This window comes from Phyllostomus hastatus, unplaced genomic scaffold, assembly GCF_019186645.2.
Source record: "Phyllostomus hastatus isolate PE091 unplaced genomic scaffold, TTU_PhHast_1.1 phas_contig_16, whole genome shotgun sequence".
Classification (NCBI taxonomy): Eukaryota; Metazoa; Chordata; class Mammalia; order Chiroptera; family Phyllostomidae; genus Phyllostomus; species Phyllostomus hastatus.
In genome coordinates this window covers 16419213-16438099 of record NW_025333643.1, presented here as the reverse complement: position 1 = coordinate 16438099, position 18887 = coordinate 16419213, and the positions used below count along the sequence as shown (strand labels likewise).

Genomic DNA, 18887 nt, shown 5'->3' with positions numbered 1-18887 from the left:
AAAAACAAAATCTTAATAAAAAAATGGAGATAACAATATTGTGCCTCTTACTAGTTCAGAGTCAATCCAATGAGATTCTATAAGCAAAAGTGCTTTGATTTAAGTACTCCAACTTAGTCTCTGTTGCTCAGTGGCTGGTCAGTATTGTACACGAGACAATGAAGGTGGAAGGAATGGGCCCTGGAGTCCCACCATTCACAGGCTGTAAGATATCATCTCTGAGCCTACCTTCCTCACCTGAAAAGGGAGATGACTGTACTGTAGCACAGTTAAGAGGGTTGAAGTAGATCATTTCTGTACCAGAACTTGGTGCCTGGCACTTAGAGAGCAAGCACTTAATAAAAATCCTTTAATAACAAGAGAAATAGAACAACAATATGATTATGCTGTCATTATTCTTGGGCTCCCATTCTTTGATGTTTTCACCTCTCTAAAGCAGAAGAGCCACTGTCATTGGACTGAAAACCTTTCTCCTGCAGCTAGGGACAGGGGACCGTTTTCTGTAGAGCTGTATTTGTTTCTCATGATTTAGCTGCTGTTTAATTGAATTATTAAGTACTGAATCTGACTCCTATAAGTAGACAAGCTCTCTCTCCACCGAAGGCCCCAATAACCATTTGCAAAATGAAAGGAGAGCCAATCAGTGGATTACTGTGCTTTTGGGACACCAAAAATTTAGTTTGTCTGATTTTTGATATTTTTAATTTTGACATCTGACTGACACAGTCTGAGCAACCAGTTAGGAACACCCACAGATCTTGGGCTGATAAATCTACTACTAGGCTTTCACTTGATGTCAATGAACTACAGTCAGTTATTGCAAAATCAAAAATTAAAGAGGGAGAAGAGCAAATAGTTTGGAAATTTATGGCATATTTCAACATCGTATCTGCTGCCTGCCTAAATATTAGTCAGCAGACTACTGGTTGTCCCCAAATGGTGGGAACTGAGATGGAGCTAGAGCCTCACAGCCCTTAAAATATGGTCCTAGTGTAAGCAGCAGCATATACATAAAAGGACTAAAGCAATTATGAAATGTACAAACCATGCAAAATTTATACTACTACTGCAGACATGTTTATTAAAATCCAGTTAAGTATTACTTTTGCTTCAGAAATAGGACATAAGAGCAAATTTATGGAGAGGAGAAGGTCTGGATGACTGTCTCACAGATGTAAAGCTCTTAAGGCAGAGCAGTTTTAATTAAGAATAGGATCCTGTGTGAAGTGTTATACTGAAAATAGATCCTGGGTGGGTGGGGTTCAGTGAAGGGATACATCAATTTCAGACATCTGGAATTCAATTAATAACTCCAGTGCTTTCACATGACAAATGCTACTTTGATATAATCCTGTGGAGGTTCTCAGAATGGAAGTGGGATTTCCATAGTGAGGGAGATTGCAATTGTCCTATGCTGGAGTCCTACATGTTGCCAAAGATGGTCAATTTTGCTTGTTTTTTACTTATGGCCATTTACATAGTCATTTAATTAATGTTTAATGACTAATGAGTATCTGTAAATCATCACCCAAAACAAAAGGTACGATTTCAATAATACCCTACATCTCACAGGCCCACACAACAACCCCAGCCCAGAGCCCCCCAACCCACCACTGAGGAATCCAGCAACCTGAATCCCATGGTCCTCACTGCTTCAGGGTTGTTGTCATTGTTGTTGTTGTTGTTGTTGTTGTTGTTGTTGTTTAGCATAGGTCTAGGCATCTCTATGCATTCCTAGAATGTATATTTTTCAGGGTTATTTTTTTTAACTTCACAAAAGATCATCATGCTGCATATTATCTTTTGGTAGTTATTCTTTTCTTTAATAATATATTGTTAAGACTCATTCATATGGCTTCATTGTCTCCATCAAGCAATCATTTTGATCACTGTCTAATATTCCATTGTATGACTATATCATAGTTTATTCCTCTACTCTCTGATGGATATTGATCATTTCCAGGTTTTTCCCATTTTAATCAGAGCTGCTTTGAACAGTCTCATGCATTTCTTTTGGGTAGATGGTGTGAATAGTATTGCTGAGTCATAGGATTTTGTGAATGTCAGCTTTAGGAGATAAACCAAATTGTTTTCCAAAGAGGCTGCTCCAGTATCGCCTCTGACTAGTGATGCCTAAGTGATCCTGAGGGACCACATCCTCTCAAGCCCAGCATATTGCCAGATTTAGGTGATGCTCATATTCACCAAATTGCTCTTGTGCTGTGCGACTTTAACCACTGGAGCTAGGACTTATGGGCAGGAAGGATTGTGGGAAGGGAGACTCAGGCTCAGAGTGAAGAATAATGGTGCATGGCACAGCTTGTCAGGTAAGAGTCTGACAGGTTCAGGGAGCAGTCTGAGCCTCATCCCTGGAGCATTCAAGCCAGGGCATGAGTTCCCCTTGGAACCAATGGCAGAAGGGAGGCAGGTATCCTGTGGATGCTTCTGCTGGGGAGTGTTAAAAATTAGTATCAAACACTGACTCTACGAACATTTTTATGCTAAGTGAAATAAGCCAGGGGGTGAAAGAGAAATACCATATGATCTCACTGATGAGTGGAACCTAATCAACAAAACCAACAAGCAAACAAAATATAACCGGAGACATGGAAATTAAGAACAGACAGTAAACAGAGAAGCAGTGGGAGGGAATAATGGGAGAAAAGGGAGAAAGGTTTTCAGGAACATGTATAAAGGACACATGGACAAAACCAAAGTGGGGTAGGATCAAGGGTGGGAAGGGATGGCTGGGGTGAATGGGAGTGGTGGGGGGAAAATGGAGACAACCATACTTGAACAATAACTTTTAAAACATTAAAAAATATATTTGCTTCTGGGCTTTTGAATCGATACCTGAAGTGATAAAAAAACTGTTTTAAAGTATTTTGATCTTTTATGCTTTAAAATCAACCAAATAAACTTCCTTAAACCCTTCAGTGGCACAGAGGTGAGATTAATTAAATGATTAGGATTCTCAAAAGATTTTTATGGGCTGTTCATTCATACAGGTGTAACTCCCAACAGTAATATTTTCAGCTTTAATGGGATAGCAAATATAATATTTTAAAAATATAGCTATATTAGGTATATGTATATGAGCCAAGCCTAGGATTTATATATATAAATAATTTATAGTATTTATATTTTATATATTTATAATTTATATTGTGGACATTATTTATATACTATTTATATTTATAATATAAATATCAATCCCAGGCATGGTTCTTTCTACAGTGCCTCTTGAGCATCTCAGTAATGAATGATTGGGAGGTTAGATACATAGTTGGAAGCTGAAAAATGAGAATATCTCTTTTCTAACCTGATGCTTTGAAATAGTCACAAGTCTGGCATTGTATCTTAATTTTTCACTGTGGTGGTGAAGTATATGGGTTTGCAGTTGCCTTGCATCTCTGCTGTCGGTGCTGATTTCTGGATTATGGTCTATTATAGGTTATATAAAATTGAGTTTGCAACAAGGAAACACTCATTTCCTTGCATTTAAGAAACCCCCATTTCTTTCCATTTAAATATTCTGGCTTAAAAAATTTAAAAAGATGTTTACACTAACCTGGAAGGGGAAATAGCATGATCACGAAGGCAGTTTTCCCAGGGCAAGGCTGTCCATTGCATCACAGGTGTGCTGACCCCTGCGATTTCTCCATGTGGGAGCCTCAAGTGTGTAATTTATAGTGGTGGATAGAAAAACAGACACCGGAAATCCTGTGTGACAAAGATCTGCTGTCACACATGGTAAGCTTAGCATTTCAGCTACATCTAAGGCTTTGTATCTTCATTAAAGAAGGTTTTAAATGAAATAGAGAAAGAGGCATTTGGGAAAGGTTGGCTCCTAACTTGTTTGTGCAACTCACATGGGCCAAGCTCTTTGAAGGGCATCAGAATAGCTCCATCAGAAGTGAAGGAATTTGTGAGTGACAGAGGGGAGGTTATTCCCAAGGGATACAGTTTTGTAACCAGAGGCAGAATGACAGTCTTGTGGAAAGAAGGGATTTTGAGTAATCCAGCAGAGTGGTAAGTACCCTTGGAATACAAATTTCACATTAGGCATCTGCCAGTACATGGGTGGGTTCCAGGCACCTGGCTGGATGGTGCTGGGTAGCTTGCGTAGCTGTGCCAAACATATGGTGACTGTTTGGAAAGAAGTTTGTGAGGTCAGCCTGCTCCGCAGCAGTCACCACTTGTGCAAATAGTTTGCCGTTTACCTGCTTTTCTGTGGACAGTTTCCTAATAGCAGGCCTGATGTCAAGGTGAGAGAGAGGCCCAGGAAGTACAAATCAAGCCAGACTGCCATTGGTCATGCTCAGAGCCAAAGCTGGGCCCAGCCGCTCTGGTGGGCCTCTCCACCTTCCCTCACCTAGTCTGGATTTACTGCGTTTCCACCTGTTTATCATTCTTCTGAGCCTAGCAAAAGCAGGTGCTTAACAAGGGTGATGTGACTTAATGAATCACCAATCCCTCTCTCTTCTGGCCCCTAGAGCTAGAGGAAGGGTGTTTTCCCTCTTCTCTACTCGCCTTTTGCCCTCTCTTTGGACACTTCCTCTCTCTGTGTCAGCACTGCTCTGCAGCCAGCTCACAGACCATGCAGATACCTCTGTCCTTCCTCTGGGTATTAGCACTTTCTGACCCCTCTCAGTTTAACTGTCACCTCCTCAGAGCAGTGTTCCCTGACCACAATGTCTAATGTAGTTCTCCTTATTATTCTCTCTCATGGTAGTAACAGATTTGATTACTTGCTACTTGCCTGTCTTCTTGCCTAGAAAGGAAGCCTCCTACAAGGCACTAAGCCTTGTCTGGCTTGCTCCCCACTGCATGGTTCAATTCACTGTGCCAGCACATGGTGGACATAGTACTATCAGCTGAATAATTGAATGAGTTCTGCAGAGAAACAGGCCTTTGATGCATAGGGGACCTGTACTGTATAGATCCCCAAACTGGTTCAGCTTCTCTAAATAGGTTTTATCTTGAGGGCTCAGTCATTGCTGCCAGGATCATGGTGTGAGCACGAGTCTGAGGCCACGTTTATGGTGGCATATTTTTTATTGCATTTTCTGTGTTGGTTTAACTTCTCACAGTGCTGACATTCTACCACCCTAAGGATTGCTATCTTGCCTGGACCATGCTTCTAAACGTTCTCTAAAGTGCCTTTGAAAAATGAAGCCATAATGTATATGAAACAAAGGTTTAGAAGATTCAAACAAAACCAGAAATTGGTCCTTTGCCTTTTCCCTTTCCTCATTCTGAGTGCTGCAGGTTGACATTGCTCTAGGAATAAAGGACAACCCTCTCGCTCCAGCACCAATATCCCAAACACGGGGGAACAGCTTACAGAATATAACTGGCTAAGAAAATTGCTTTTGGTATAAATCTTTCCTTCTCCCAAGTTTGCTGCAGCACAGACCTTCCTTTCAGAAGGACTTTCATTTCATTTCTCGGTGAGCATGTTTTTAGAAACAGGAGGCCCAAGGAAATCAAACTGGTAGAAATCTCTAGTCCCTGATGCTTCCCCAGTTTCTTACCTGTTGAAAAACCAGGAAAGTTCAGATGGAATGGAGCCTGGGGCAGATGCTGGTCATCAGCAGTATTTACTGACGACTGACCTGAGATGTAAGTGCCTTTCCAGAGGAGACACCCAGCGGGACCCTGACCCAGCCAGTGTGGGGCACGATCTCTGTTTGTAGGTTCTGTGTTTTTTTTTCCCCCATACTGCCTTATCAACCATGTTTTCTGAAATGTTAACTAAAAGAATACTCCCAAGAATTTACAGAGTGGATTCATGAGTACTCTAGGAGCCACACACTGTATTTCTAATCCCAGCAAATATTGTTCCTAAGTAGCCATGTGATGGAAGTTCCTAAGAGACAGATGTTTCATCTGGAAACTGGGGATGAAGTGAGTTGAGAGGGGAAGTGCAATTCAGTGGCACATCTGACAAATGCTTTTGGAAATTCTTCTACTGGGTGTCAGACACAGCAAGCAGTGAGGATACAAAGAAGGGTATTTCTGTGATTTGGTGATTTCTACCATGAACCTGGGAGCTAGACAGGAGTTGTTGTTTTTTTTGTTTTGTTTTGTTTTTTTGCCAAATTAACTATTGTTGAGGGCTTATTATAATTTGAAGAGGAACGGACTACTGGGTGAATGCAACTGATTGCTCTACTCCAGGCCGAGCTGTTGCTCTAATGGGCTTTCTCGCTTTCCATCTGAAATGCTAGGCCCAGCCACTAGGCAGGATCAGTCTCATCCTTACAAACATGAAGCTCATGACAGTAAGCTCTGAAGAAAACCCCAGCAGTGGGGCATTCTAGGAATAAGTCAAGATTGCACTTCATTCTGTGCAGATAATTCTCAAATACAGTGATTCACATGTTATCCCACCAGGACTCCCACACCTATAGTCTGGTTTCCAAGTCCTGTTCCTTAACCCCCTGATGTCTTGTAAGGAAGTTCGGGATGGTGGCCAGCCAGGAGGCAGTGCAGCAGATCCAGGAGGCCCTTTCTCTTTAACTTTTCTCAGGTTTCAGGTTCACCCTTGATTGCTCCCCTGGCAGGAAGTGAATCATTGGATGTTTTAATTGAAATCAGCTCTGCACAGGACCAGAAGCCAGAGTCATTCTTTTCTGAGTTGCTTCTAACAAGCTTCCCAAGGACAGCCTACAAGTCCAATGAATTAAAGCGATTTTCTGACAGCAGGGGTGAGATGCCCACCTTGGTTTGCACAGGTTTTACAGGGTATATAGGGTGCTCTGCAGACCATGCTCAGTGCCGTCAGTTAAGGAATATCTGGTCCAAACTGTGATGCTGGCACCATCTCATTCGTTGCTTTGGTGATTGGCTTGACAATGTGATATTTTAATGTATAATTGGATAAGCAATTGGGTTCTGCTATAGTACAGTGGTTTGGCATAATTATTTTCCAGTGCTGTGATTTCCTAGTTAATAAATACTTCTGGGGGTTACAAATTCTTAAACATCAAGACTTGATACTCCTTTAATTAAGAGCTTATTTCAGCATTTTGGCCCCATTGGCAGTGCTAAAAAACTTTGTTTTACTGAAGTAAGTTGGGCTTAAGTCAGAGGTTGGGCAACTAATCAAATGATGAATGCTTTGTTGATTGCCTGAGTTTCTCTTCACAAAGGGCAAAGAACTGAGTTTGATTGCACTTAAAGGTCTCACCAGCCAGCAATCAGTATAGGGTTCCAGCTCATAAGACCCCTCATAGAGGGAGCAAGGAGGAAGGCAATTAACATTTTGATACAAAGGAATAGTTGAATAACCTCAGGGTTCTAAGGAAGCAAAAGTGGTGGCCAGAAGTTGGTGGCACAACACTATTTTTTTTTTTTTGTACCAAGTGAAAGCATGAAGTGATTGATTAGGACACCAAAAAAGCCAAAAATGAGTGACTGTCTGCCCAATAACCAGCACTTAGAGAAAAAGCATTTGGTGTTTAGAGAGGAAACACAGGCTCGAAAGATGCTGACTCTGTGTGTTGTGTATGTGTGTGTGTGTGTGACCGACAGAGAAAGTGAGACAACATCCAAAATCATGAATGATAGCTCAACACCAGCTAAATGGCCCCAGAAGGTGACCTGGGGACATGGAGACTTTGGGAAGTGTAAGACTGAAGAGAGAGAGGCACGTACTCTGCAGGAAGGGACTGATTTTTCACACTAGTTTAGAGCAGCCAAGATCAATGTGTGCCTTACAAAGTGCCAGGAAGGAAGCAATCAGAGGCCCAGTCTGTCTACTGGGCCGGCAGAGCCCCACTCCCAGCTGCTCACGTTGCCTTGGATTCACCACCACGCTGCTTCATGGGGCTGCTGAGCCCTTTTCCAACCCTCCTGCTCCCATCACTTCTTGTCTGGCTGCTTCTGTCTCCCTCTAATTCATTCTCCAGCCAGGCCACTTTTTAGGAAAAGTATTCTGATCCTTTTACTTCCCTGCTTCTAACCCTTTCATATATTCTTGGCACCAAAAATAAAATCCAAATTTTTTAGCTATTCCCACAGGCTGCAAATAATCTTCCCTCACTCTTTTAGCCAGTCCCTCAACCACCAAGCTCCCTTTTTCCTGGACATTCTATGCTTGCTGTTCCCTTTGCTTGAAATACTCTTTCTCCCAGCATTTTGTTTAAGGGATTTCTAATCATTATTTACCTCTCAACTTAAATGTCAGCTCTTCAGTGAGGCCTTCCTCCACACCCCTGCCCAAAGTTCTGCCATCCTAGCAGACAGACCACTGTGCTCTGTTTTCTTTGGAGCTCTTATAATATCAAATTGTTTTGATATCCAAGATCTGCAAAAAAAAACCCAAGAAACTGAATCTTCCTGCATTTCAGCCCAGCAGAAACAACCATGCCCTCATTTGAGGGGTCGTCACCCCTCACTCAGCTGCTATTGCCCCCTCTGGGGCATCTCCCAAGCTTCATGCCATGTGCAATGCCATGTTTCCCACACTGTTTACTTAATATTTTTCCAATTAACTCTTATTTGGAACTTAAATAGATTTACTTTAAAAATAAAGTTTGAGATGACATCATAAGCAGGAGATAATTCTAAAAATAAACATAATCTAAACCAGCCATTTTCAACCGGTATGATGCAAACAATTTTAAAACATGCAATACCTGACTATTTAGTCAGGGACACTGACCTTTTTTCCCTTAGATTTTCAAGTAAAAAAAAATGACAACAGCTAACACAACCACAGCCGTCCAGATGAGTGAATCAAAATTATACTTATTTTTTTTGTCAGATTGGCAAAGGTGCATTTTTTGGCATGCTGCAGAATTTTAGTAATTAGTTTGTGTGTGCCATGAAATGGAAAAGGTCAAAAATCACTGATCTCAACAAAACTGTTTTTATAGTCTAGCTAGAGCCTGCGTGGCTCCGCCCTTGTGTGAGGGGCTTGTTGGTACCATGCTGAGGACATGCTAGTACCAACTGAGACTTGCTTTTTGATTAATCAGAAGAACTGAAAGATGATTGAAAAGGGAACAACTTTTTCAATAGAATTTAAAGTTGTTGGCAGCTTTGAACTGAAGAACTGGAGGCCATCTCCAGGGCAACTAGGCTGTGTGTTTTGTCTTGAAACACTGGAATTTAAGATTTCTCACAATGGCAACAAAATTTCAGCTCTGTGGAGGCCTCTGATAGATGGTCAGGCATGGCTGGAATGCCGCGTGGAGATTCGTGAGGGGCAGTAGTACAAGCAATTGATGAACCTGCATGGGCACAAGCGGCAGGAGAGAGGGCACACGCCTCGTTCATTTGCCAAAGCTGACCCCTGGCCCAGGAGAGCCCTTCTGTAAATCCCAGTGTAAATCCTGGTTTTTTATAGTCAACTCCAGACCCCTAGCCCAGCAAGAATTATTCTCTCTCAGATATTTTGAGAACACTATGATGGAAATTCTCGTCCAGTATTTATATCAAACTGACTTGTATTAAATGAGTTTTGTATGAATATGTCTTTTCTTTTGGTGAGATTCCCAGAAGGCAAAGATTTTTGGCTTATTTATTGGTATAGCTTTCATAGGACCTAGAACAGTGCCTGGAATATATCACGTGCTCATCAAATGCTGGTTGACTAAATTGCAGTAATAGAGAATCAGATCTAAAAAATTAATTCCCCATCCATTGAAATTATTTCCTTTTCCATGCTTCATATAAACACCTGAACAGAACCATCGACCCATAAGAAATGGTTTATTTAAGCTTTCTGCTCTTTATGTTGTTTTATAAAACTAAAAGCAATGGAAGATATTAATGTATTTTAAAACAGCCAAGTTATTATTCAGCCACTAGCTTCTTGAAGAGGTAGCTTTAAATTGTTTTCCTCCTTTGAAGACAATTTGGTATTTTACTACAGCTTAGTTCTGAATTCTGAAACACACTTAAATCTTAGTCAATCATTCTCCTGCTGCATTCCATTACAAAGCTCCAAAAATGTCAATAGCCAAGGCACTTTGAGTGTTACACCAGGGAATTAATTATTAACCCATACATCTCATGATAACACATAGAAAGGAACACAATGTCAAAATCAACACATGTCAGTGTTTCAGTCAGAAATCCTGTTAATACTACTTTCCCTGAAAATCATTTCAAGCAGATAAAGTGGGATATTTAAAAACCTCTTTTCAAAGCTGTGTAGAAATAGAATTCACTTTGAGGAGTCACCACAGACTGCCTTCACTCTGTGGAATGTGAATACAGTCTTTGGTTTAAGCTTTTGCAAACTTTGTAACTTTGGCACATGAACCAGGTATCAGGGAAAACAGTTTCAACTGTTTTGTTGCACAGGAAGGAGAGGAACATATGTCCTATTGGCCATGGTGCTGAGCCTTTTCACAGTTTAACTTTGTGACTTCATTGCAGGGAGGAGTGACGGAGACTATGGTACACTGAATCCCCCACCTGGAAGAAGTGTTTCTACATTATGTACCACTGAGAAAGAAAAGCACTACCAATTAAATTATGACACACCATTGATTTTAGGGCATGCTTCAATTTCAGAGATGTTAAAATGTAAAAAACAGTACATCTTAGAACTAATCAACTGTGGAATTTAAATAGTACTGTAGATTTACTCTGAATTTCATGTAATAATAGTAATAATAAACCCTGGAGTAGACAAAATGGTAGCCTTGAATTTGGTCATCTTTGGACAGTCTCCTCTGTCTTTCCCAAGATTCTCAGCTAGGCAGGTTTGGGAACAACCCAAACGCAAACCAAGTACTTCCCATGGCACCTTCCTATGGGGTCTCCTAGACTGAGTTGCCAGGTAACATACAGGAAGCTCAGTTAAATTTGAAGTTCAGATAAGCAATGAATTTTTTTTTAGTATAAGTATGTCCTCAATACTACATGAGTTATACTAAAAAATATTGAGAATCTTATTTTTATTTGCCAATCTGCAACCATGCTCCCAGGGTAATTTTGAGTGCATTTGACCTTTGCCACATGCTTTCACTCTAGGACCTTAACCTTTACCACAATACCTTATTCACTCCTCACCACCACCCTGAGAGTTAGGGGTTATTGCAGGTTGTTTTAGAGCTCAGGAGCTAAATTTCCTCTCATATATAGATTAGTTGGTTTGGGTCTGAATTCTGATTATAGATTTTAATCCTTCTTACAGGGTAAAAAGGTCCAAATGGTAGGGATCACTGGGGAACCATGAAGATGGTAAAGGTACTTTTACACCTGGAAACAACCCCTGTGGGTTGTTCACTGTTCACTGTCATGGGATGGTATACGCATCATCATCATCATCATCATCATCATCATTATCATCATCATCATAGCAAACACTAAGAACCAGTTACTACGTGTCAGGCATGTCACAACTCACAATTTCTTTTACTACCTCCTTTTTATGGAAAGGTAAACTGAGGCACAGAGAATTTAAGGAGCTTGCCCTTTTCGTTGTTAACGTCTAGGCCTAACCTCATCTTCTTAGAGAGCCCTTGCTGGGTGCTCCTTGGATAACCCTCAACCCCCATCACTCTCTATTCTAATACTCTGTTTCTTTGTGAATCTAAATTGACTCTCAAAAGCCTTCTCAAATTAGGGTAGCTCCTCCTAGCATCTTTCCCTTTGGTGTCTACCCTCCTTACCTGGGTGCCCCATGAGGACAGTTAAGGGGTCTGTCTGGCTCAGTGCTTTAGGGCAGGCCCTGAATAAATACCTGGTGTATTAATAAGTAGTCGCTGTCTTTCCCTCTGGACACCTGAAGGTACTCTAGAAGATTTGTCAGGGGTGAAACCCCTTCATTAAAGTTTTCCCTAGACCAACAGTGTCTTCTCTCTCTCTCTCTCTTTCTCTCTCCTGTTCAATAAGCCATTAAGCCATAGTGTTTAAGGTAAGCCTGGACAACGGCTTCCAGCCACCAGGTTCTTCGGTTGCCTCAAGAGAACAGAACTGTACTCTACCCCACAGCATGTTTAATTTCCAAGTAGCCTGGGTGGCTCTTCCAAGACACAAGATTTGTCTACCAGGACCTTTCTCAGGGTCCCTACCCCTACAGAAACTGAAATCCTATTCAAAGTCTCCTGAACTAGATCAGTAGCCTGGTGTTGCTGGGACAGCTGTGAGGCCCAGACACCCCCTTGACAGGGTGTGTATAGAAGAGCAGTAGGGAGCAGAGTTTGCAAAGGACAGCCTCAGTTCTGTTGGAAGGATTTCAAGCAATGGGCTAAAAGACAGATGTATTCTTTCTTTATGCGCATGGGCTTTATCTGCATACACATAGGTTTGTTTGTTTTTTCCTCAGTGTGCTGCTTCTCAACAGTTAAGTTCATCTTAGAATTGTTTGAGAAATTTGAAAACAATCCCCAAATATGGGCTGCCTCAATCCAATTAAATCAGAGCAGTTTTTAAAGTTCTTCCCCTTCCTGTGAGTAGCCAGGGTTGGGCACGGCTCTTCTAAAAGCCACAGGCTTGCATAGGGGCATTTAAGAGGGAAACAGAAGTTTCAAAAACCATGTGCAACAGAGCTTTGCAAATATGACTAGTTTTTGTTTTATTTATTTCCTATTTCCCATAAACAACTTCCAAGCGTTGGCACAACGTTGCCATCTGTAAGGCATATGTCAATAACAGACGGTCGCCTAATAATCAGAAAGGCATTAACGTTTGCAGGCTCTAAATTATTTGGATTCATCTGGTATGATCTGCGTTGATGAGGCCACTTAATGGTTGATTCTGTGTCTCCAGTGGCTGAACCAGAAATGGGAAGACCATGCTTTCTGAGCTTTGCATTGTTCTTTGTCACCCTACTGATTTGTTACAAGATGGATTTATAACAGATCCAAAGCTAGTATCAAAATGAAAATTAGTTCTTGAGTAGAAAAATAGCAATCCAGTTTGACTTGCCTGTAGCAATTGTGTCATATCTGCCTCTGCAAGGAAGGAAATGACTTCTTAATGTGGTTTTCCTTCCACTAAAGAGAATTAAATCTGTGAGGCAAAATGTAAAACCAGCCTCTGGCAGCCGGATTCTGAAGGGAAGATCCATGACCCTCATAAACATATCTGTGGCCTGCCTGGTTATATGCTAATGAACCTCATTTAGGCTCAAACTGGAGAGCTGGGCTATTGTTCCCTCACTGTTTTGCCTTTTGTATCAAAGTTTGCTCTGAAACTATGGGACAACTTCTCCATCTGCTGCAGGCTGCCAAGATGGGGGTCTCTGAGTTGGATTTAGAGTGATTTGGGCCTGACTTAGCAAATTCCACTAGTTTAGTTGATAGACTTTTTGCTGAGTTAGCAAGATTCTTTGAGCTGGACCTGACTTTTGGGCGAATGCACCTGGTGGGGTCGAGCAGGATCAGTAGAACAAGCCAATCTTTAGAGGCATTCAAGTTTGTCTAGGACGGAACAAAAGGCAAAAATTAATTGTTGGGAACGACTCTGGAGCTCCTGCTTCCTAGCTGGGTGATCTTTGGCAGGTGAGTGAAATTCTGGGGACCTCAACAGTGCCTGCCTTGTGCATGGATTACTCTAAGGATTAAATGAAATGATGCATGATGAAATAATACATGCCAGAGAAACTGCCCTTCGCATCCCAAATACCAACCATCTTTGGTGCTATTAAATCATTTGCCTTAATCTCCTTGAATAGCTTAACACAAAATACTACACTGTGCATCCTATGGAGAAGTATATTTTCAGCATTTATAGTATATAGAGCCTCACACAGGACTAACAAATGTAGTTAATAAAACTGAATTGAAATAGGAGATTAAGGGGAAAATTGAGCTCTTCTAATGGAGAGTTCTGAAAATATCCCCTCTCTTTAAAAGAATTGAAATTTTATTCACTCTATATGTAAATCTGATACATATGAAAGATATTTTTTAAAGAAATATGGATATTAAGAGGATTTTTAAACAATTCTACTAAGACCAATTCCTAATATTTTGATGTTTCCTAATTTAATTATTTTACTGTTGGCCTGCTTGAAGCCTCTTTTAACAGATATACTCTTCTTTCTCACTCAGTACTCATGGCCCTTGTATTATTACCATAAATGTGCTTTGGCTATTTTGGTTCACTGAACAAAACTGCTCAGAGCTCCTATAAGACAGGCGAAGCCAAAATGAGTGGTATGCAAACCCCAGGGTGGCTCAGAGAGCCGACTATGGGCAGGCAGCACAGTCAGTGCCTTTAGTGCCTGCTAAGTGAAAGAAGTGAGTGATGATGGCTGAAGCGGGAGATTAGAGAGTTGGAGGGATTGTGGTACCTGGCCGGATACCCCCTCAATCTGTGACCCCCACTCCCACCCTCAGCAGACAATTATAAGCAGCAAACGGGCGACAGGGTAGCGTAATTTGGTTATTTTATTGCAAATGATGGAAATATGATTTTATACATGAAACTGCTCCATATTCAAATTTGGGCAACTAGCAACTAATGAGATTAAAAGATACCCACTTCCCAGCTTCTGATTTGCAAATTCTGTGTAGCTACCACACAACAGTTGTTTAAGGAGATCCTAAAATCCCATTAATGAATGCATTCTATTTTTTATTTCTCCAAAGCTCCAGAAACATGACAAAGAGGAGGAGGACTCCCCAGCCTTGTGGAGATCGGAGGAGGAAATGGCAGCAGAAGCTGCAGCACTGAGGGTCTACTTTCAGTGACCCAGGTAAAGATTCCACTCGCTCATCATTGCCGCCTCTAAGGCGCCTCAGCAAAGGGGCTCCCTGCCCAGGTTGGGGGCATAGAAAAGTGGCTGCCCCAACAGCCTAAGGTGGTGGCTTCAAAGACGGAAAAGCCAGAGTGGAGAAAACCTTGATTCCTGAGGCCTTATTTCAATACGCGAGCCCCCTCTTCCTCCCTGTCTGTCCACTCCCTTCCAGCCCACCCCAGACCACTGTCACCCCTCATCTGTTTTCTCCTCTCTGATACCACTCTTCTTCAATCCAGTTTTCACAAAACTGGATAGTTTGTGACTCATACCTGATCATTTAAGAGGTTAAAGTCTTTTAAGAGAGTCACATCATCCTTAGGCTCAACTCCCACCCTTCCTCTGTCAGTTTGCAAGGTGCTATGAACCGGCTGTCTCTACCTGCAGGCCAGGTCGGCCATGCCAAGGCCAGCTCATCTTTCACTTTGGGCCTCTGCTCCCCAGCTGCTGGTTGGAAAGTTACCCTTTGTGTTTCCCTTTAGCTTTGGCTGCTAGGAAGCTCAGGACACAGGAAAAGGTCAAGATGAGAAGGAATTATTTCTTTGCAGTAATGATGTTTAACTATTGGGAGATCACAGATTTAAGGTGCTGGTGGAAAGTTATAGCCATCCTCCTTTTCAGAATATATGTACACACCAAATTTTTATACAATGTCATGGGGTTCATGAGTCTTCTGAAATTTATTAATAGGGTTGCCATGAAATATTGGGATGAACCTAGATGAAAAAAACTACTTGTTTATTTAAAATTCAAATTTAACTGGAATTCCTGTATTTTTCTGGTACCCCTATTACTAAACCTCCTTAGGAATTAATGCACCCCTGATAAGGAGCTTCTCCTCTGAATAGATTATTTTCCTCCTTAGAATTGTCTTCTTCATCTGGCCTGTGTAAATGTGTTTATATTATAAGCTGCTGCAGTAGATCAGATACTAAATTAAAACACAATTAGTGAACACATATGAGTAGAAACTGAATTATGTAAAATTGTGTCAATCACTTAGTGATTCAGATTTTTGGCTACAAAACACATTCACTGTGTTTCCTTTTTTACCATGAAATGTAAGCCCTTTTCAGTTAGTTTAAAAAAGATGTGCATTTGATAGCCTCTCACCGCAACCTGCTTTTTCAGAGCATTCTTATTACTTAAAGGCCCAGTGGTCACCACCTCACCTTCATTACGGCACAGGTATGTTGTACTCTGGCCCTCGTGCATCCTAGAAAGCTCATTCCATCTGCCCCGTCACTGGCTTGTCAGCTCAGCACTCAATTGCCTGAAGGGACATATATGGTGCTAGCAGCTGCTGTTTTTGATGTTTTATTTTTACTGTGTTCACTTTCTCATTTCTTTCTTTTTTTTTTCAAGGATCAAGCTAGTTTACCTGAGAACATAGGCCTAAGGGCATGACTGCAATCCTCTTTCCATTCCTCTTCTGAAATCTAGTGTGTCGTTTGGAATGTCCTGTCCAAGTGGGGTCACCATTCTTCAGGCTCGGCTTCCTTCCTGGATGAATGTTCTTCTGCCTGGTTTTCTTATGTAACAGACACTTTCAGGTAGAGGCGAAAAAGCTCTAGGCCTTCCCTGAGGCTTGCTGAATTGTAGAGTTTGTCTTACAATGTACTTTCTAGACACTTTAAGAGGATTTAAACTTCTCACCCGAGTTGCCAGTATGCTTTGTCTGTTTTGCTTCTGTCTTGCCTTGAGGCCCAGCATCTCCTGCCTACAGGGTGAATCAACATGTCTTACACATGCCAGAAAGGCAGTTACCCTAACTTGTTATACAGTCTATTGCACTGTGACTGTAAGGTTTTAAATGAACTAACATGAATTTTTCTTTTTAAGGGTTTAGTTTACAGGCCAAATAAATTACCCTCAGTTTTCTAGGCAGTCAGACAGTCAGATGTGGGACCCGAGACCAGGATGGGCAATGTGAGTTGCCCAACAGTACACTAGTAATTTGAGGTGAAGGACTTAAATTTAGGGGCCTAAGATTTCTCTAAAAGCATCACCATTTCCTGTTGTATAATGGGACTGAATATACCTCTCTTTACAGACAAAGGGGAAAGGAAACATTCCATTCAGGAAACCTGCTCATTGGGTCCACCTGGTCCTTTGACGCCTACCTCCTCTCTTTTGAAAATGCATCTACACACAAAATGTTTATACAGTGTTAAACAGTTCATGGAACTTCTGAAATGTGTTAATAAATGGGTCAGCCATTCAATATTTGGCCATACCTATTTATTGTTTTTCTGACATATGGATGAACTTGGCCTGTCCAGGCTTCCTGACTGTACTCTCAGTGGGCAGTCAGTCTCAGGCAGAGCCAGTTTAAAGATTTTGATGGGGCTTACTCTGCAACATTGCATGACTTGCAACATGTGCAAAAGCAATGTTAAGGGGCTAAGCCTTAACATTGGCAATAGCCAGTGCTACCAAGATTTACAAGGCATGGGTTCTATTATCCATCCGACAGGTGATAAGAAAACTGAGACTTGGTGATGTTACGTTTTATTCCATGGCAAATGGTTAGTAAGTGATGGAGCTCAGACTTGAACCCAAGCAGTGCAATCCCAAAGGCCATTCTAGTTTTCGTACTGCCCACCTCACTGAAAGAGCTCACTTCAGCCAGCAGCGCCTCCCTACCCCAGCTTCCTTGGACCCCTCCAAATATTTTCTTTTTTTCTTCACCTGGTCTGCTGGCCTCCCTAGTTCCACTCTGAGGAATTTCCTCTTCTTCCCCTGCTGGACTTCCTTACCAGCCTTGCTAATATCACCCTCCCAGTACCTGCCTTCTCGGCTACATTGCATCCAGGTCTCAGGAATCAAAATAGGCCTGAGTTTGCACCCCCTGCCTTCACTCACTTGCACATTGTTCCAGACCCTGCTGAGGCTGCCCACCCTCTTTTCTGCCACATCTGACCATGTGCCCAAGCAATATGGTCTTGGATGAGTACAGTGTCTCCCAAATTCCATCCATTCCAATTTTGTCGTGATTTCTCTCATTTTGTGTATAACCTAGCATGTTGTTTACTTATTATTTATTTGATTCACTTTTTAAATTTCAGTTCACTTATCTTAAACTTTATTATCAGAGCCTCAATGGGAAACAAATATTACTGTAATTAGAAGTTAAACATAAAAACAAATATAAGAGGAAAACAATGCTGATGAATTGTAGCTCTGCATAGTTGCTTGCCTGTAGCTATCTAGACCGGGGTTCCTTCTTTCTTTGTTAAACAGAGAGGTTGGCCATCCTTAGAGAGCCATTTAATTTCAGCACCAAAGTGAGACTCTCCATTTGACCTATTCAAAAGGATTAAAAGAGAATACTCTACAGAGGGATTCAATGTAGATCACCTGAAATTATCTTAAACAGGCAAATGATGCATTGTCTTTAGAAAACTGAAGTGGAGGCTAGAATTCAAAACCAGAGCAAGCTGATTCCAGTCCTGCTCCAGCCACTACTAAGTCAGTGCTCCCTATATCTCTCTCCAGGCACGTGGGGGGAGATAAGGCACATGTGGGAAAACCAGAGTCACCTTCCCTAGGGACGAGAGGCCACACTCTTGTGCCTGGCTGAGAACACCAGGCGGGAAGGCCTACACCATGTGCTGCTGCCGCACATGGGCACACTCAGACTCTAGGCTGGTTGGATCTGTTTGCAATCACTCCTCCTGGGAGGCCAAGTGTTAAGGGCTGGACCTTAGCACTTAATTTGCCATTAATCATCCTTAAAAACAAGCATGTTGCAAAGTAGAATGTGCAAACCTATAGAGATGCCCTATACAGGAGAATGGAGTATTATAGGCAAAAGCTGCTCTCTGATGAATGTTTGGTTTGGAAATACCTAGCAAACCACTCAGCAGCAAACCCTGTTCTCTATCTTCATGTGTGAACCCAGATCAATCCTCTACTGGCAGAACTGCCATAGGACCACAAAGATAAACATTCCAACACTATCAACTCTTTCCTCCGCCTCTTGAAGCCATTAGGACATCAACATTAGGTTAGTTATGTAGAATAATTCTCTTGATCATGTCATATAATGATGTTTTGGCTTCTCTCTGGATCCTTTGCCTAGCAGAAATTAGTTTGAATTGCAGTTTTTTAAACATAGTAGAGAGAAAAATAAACATCACCTTCACCATGCACAGGAAAAGACAACCTTCTAAGG

At 41.6% G+C, this 18887-nt stretch overlaps 1 protein-coding gene and 1 non-coding gene across 9 annotated transcripts in view; both read left to right on the top strand.

The window, feature by feature from the left end:
* The window catches only part of FHIT (fragile histidine triad diadenosine triphosphatase), a 1461545-nt gene that overhangs the window by 1423976 nt on the left and 18682 nt on the right, over window positions 1–18887 (top strand). For all 8 annotated transcript variants that reach the window (XM_045832303.1, XM_045832304.1, XM_045832305.1 and 5 more), the window contains one exon: window positions 14562–14668. In XM_045832303.1, the coding sequence (XP_045688259.1) occupies window positions 14562–14663 (102 nt within the window). In that variant the 3' untranslated portion in view covers window positions 14664–14668. The remainder of the gene's footprint in view (window positions 1–14561; window positions 14669–18887) is intronic.
* On the top strand, window positions 3564–3725 carry LOC123814604. The gene has a single exon (XR_006784942.1). It is a non-coding gene; the product is annotated as a U1 spliceosomal RNA (small nuclear RNA).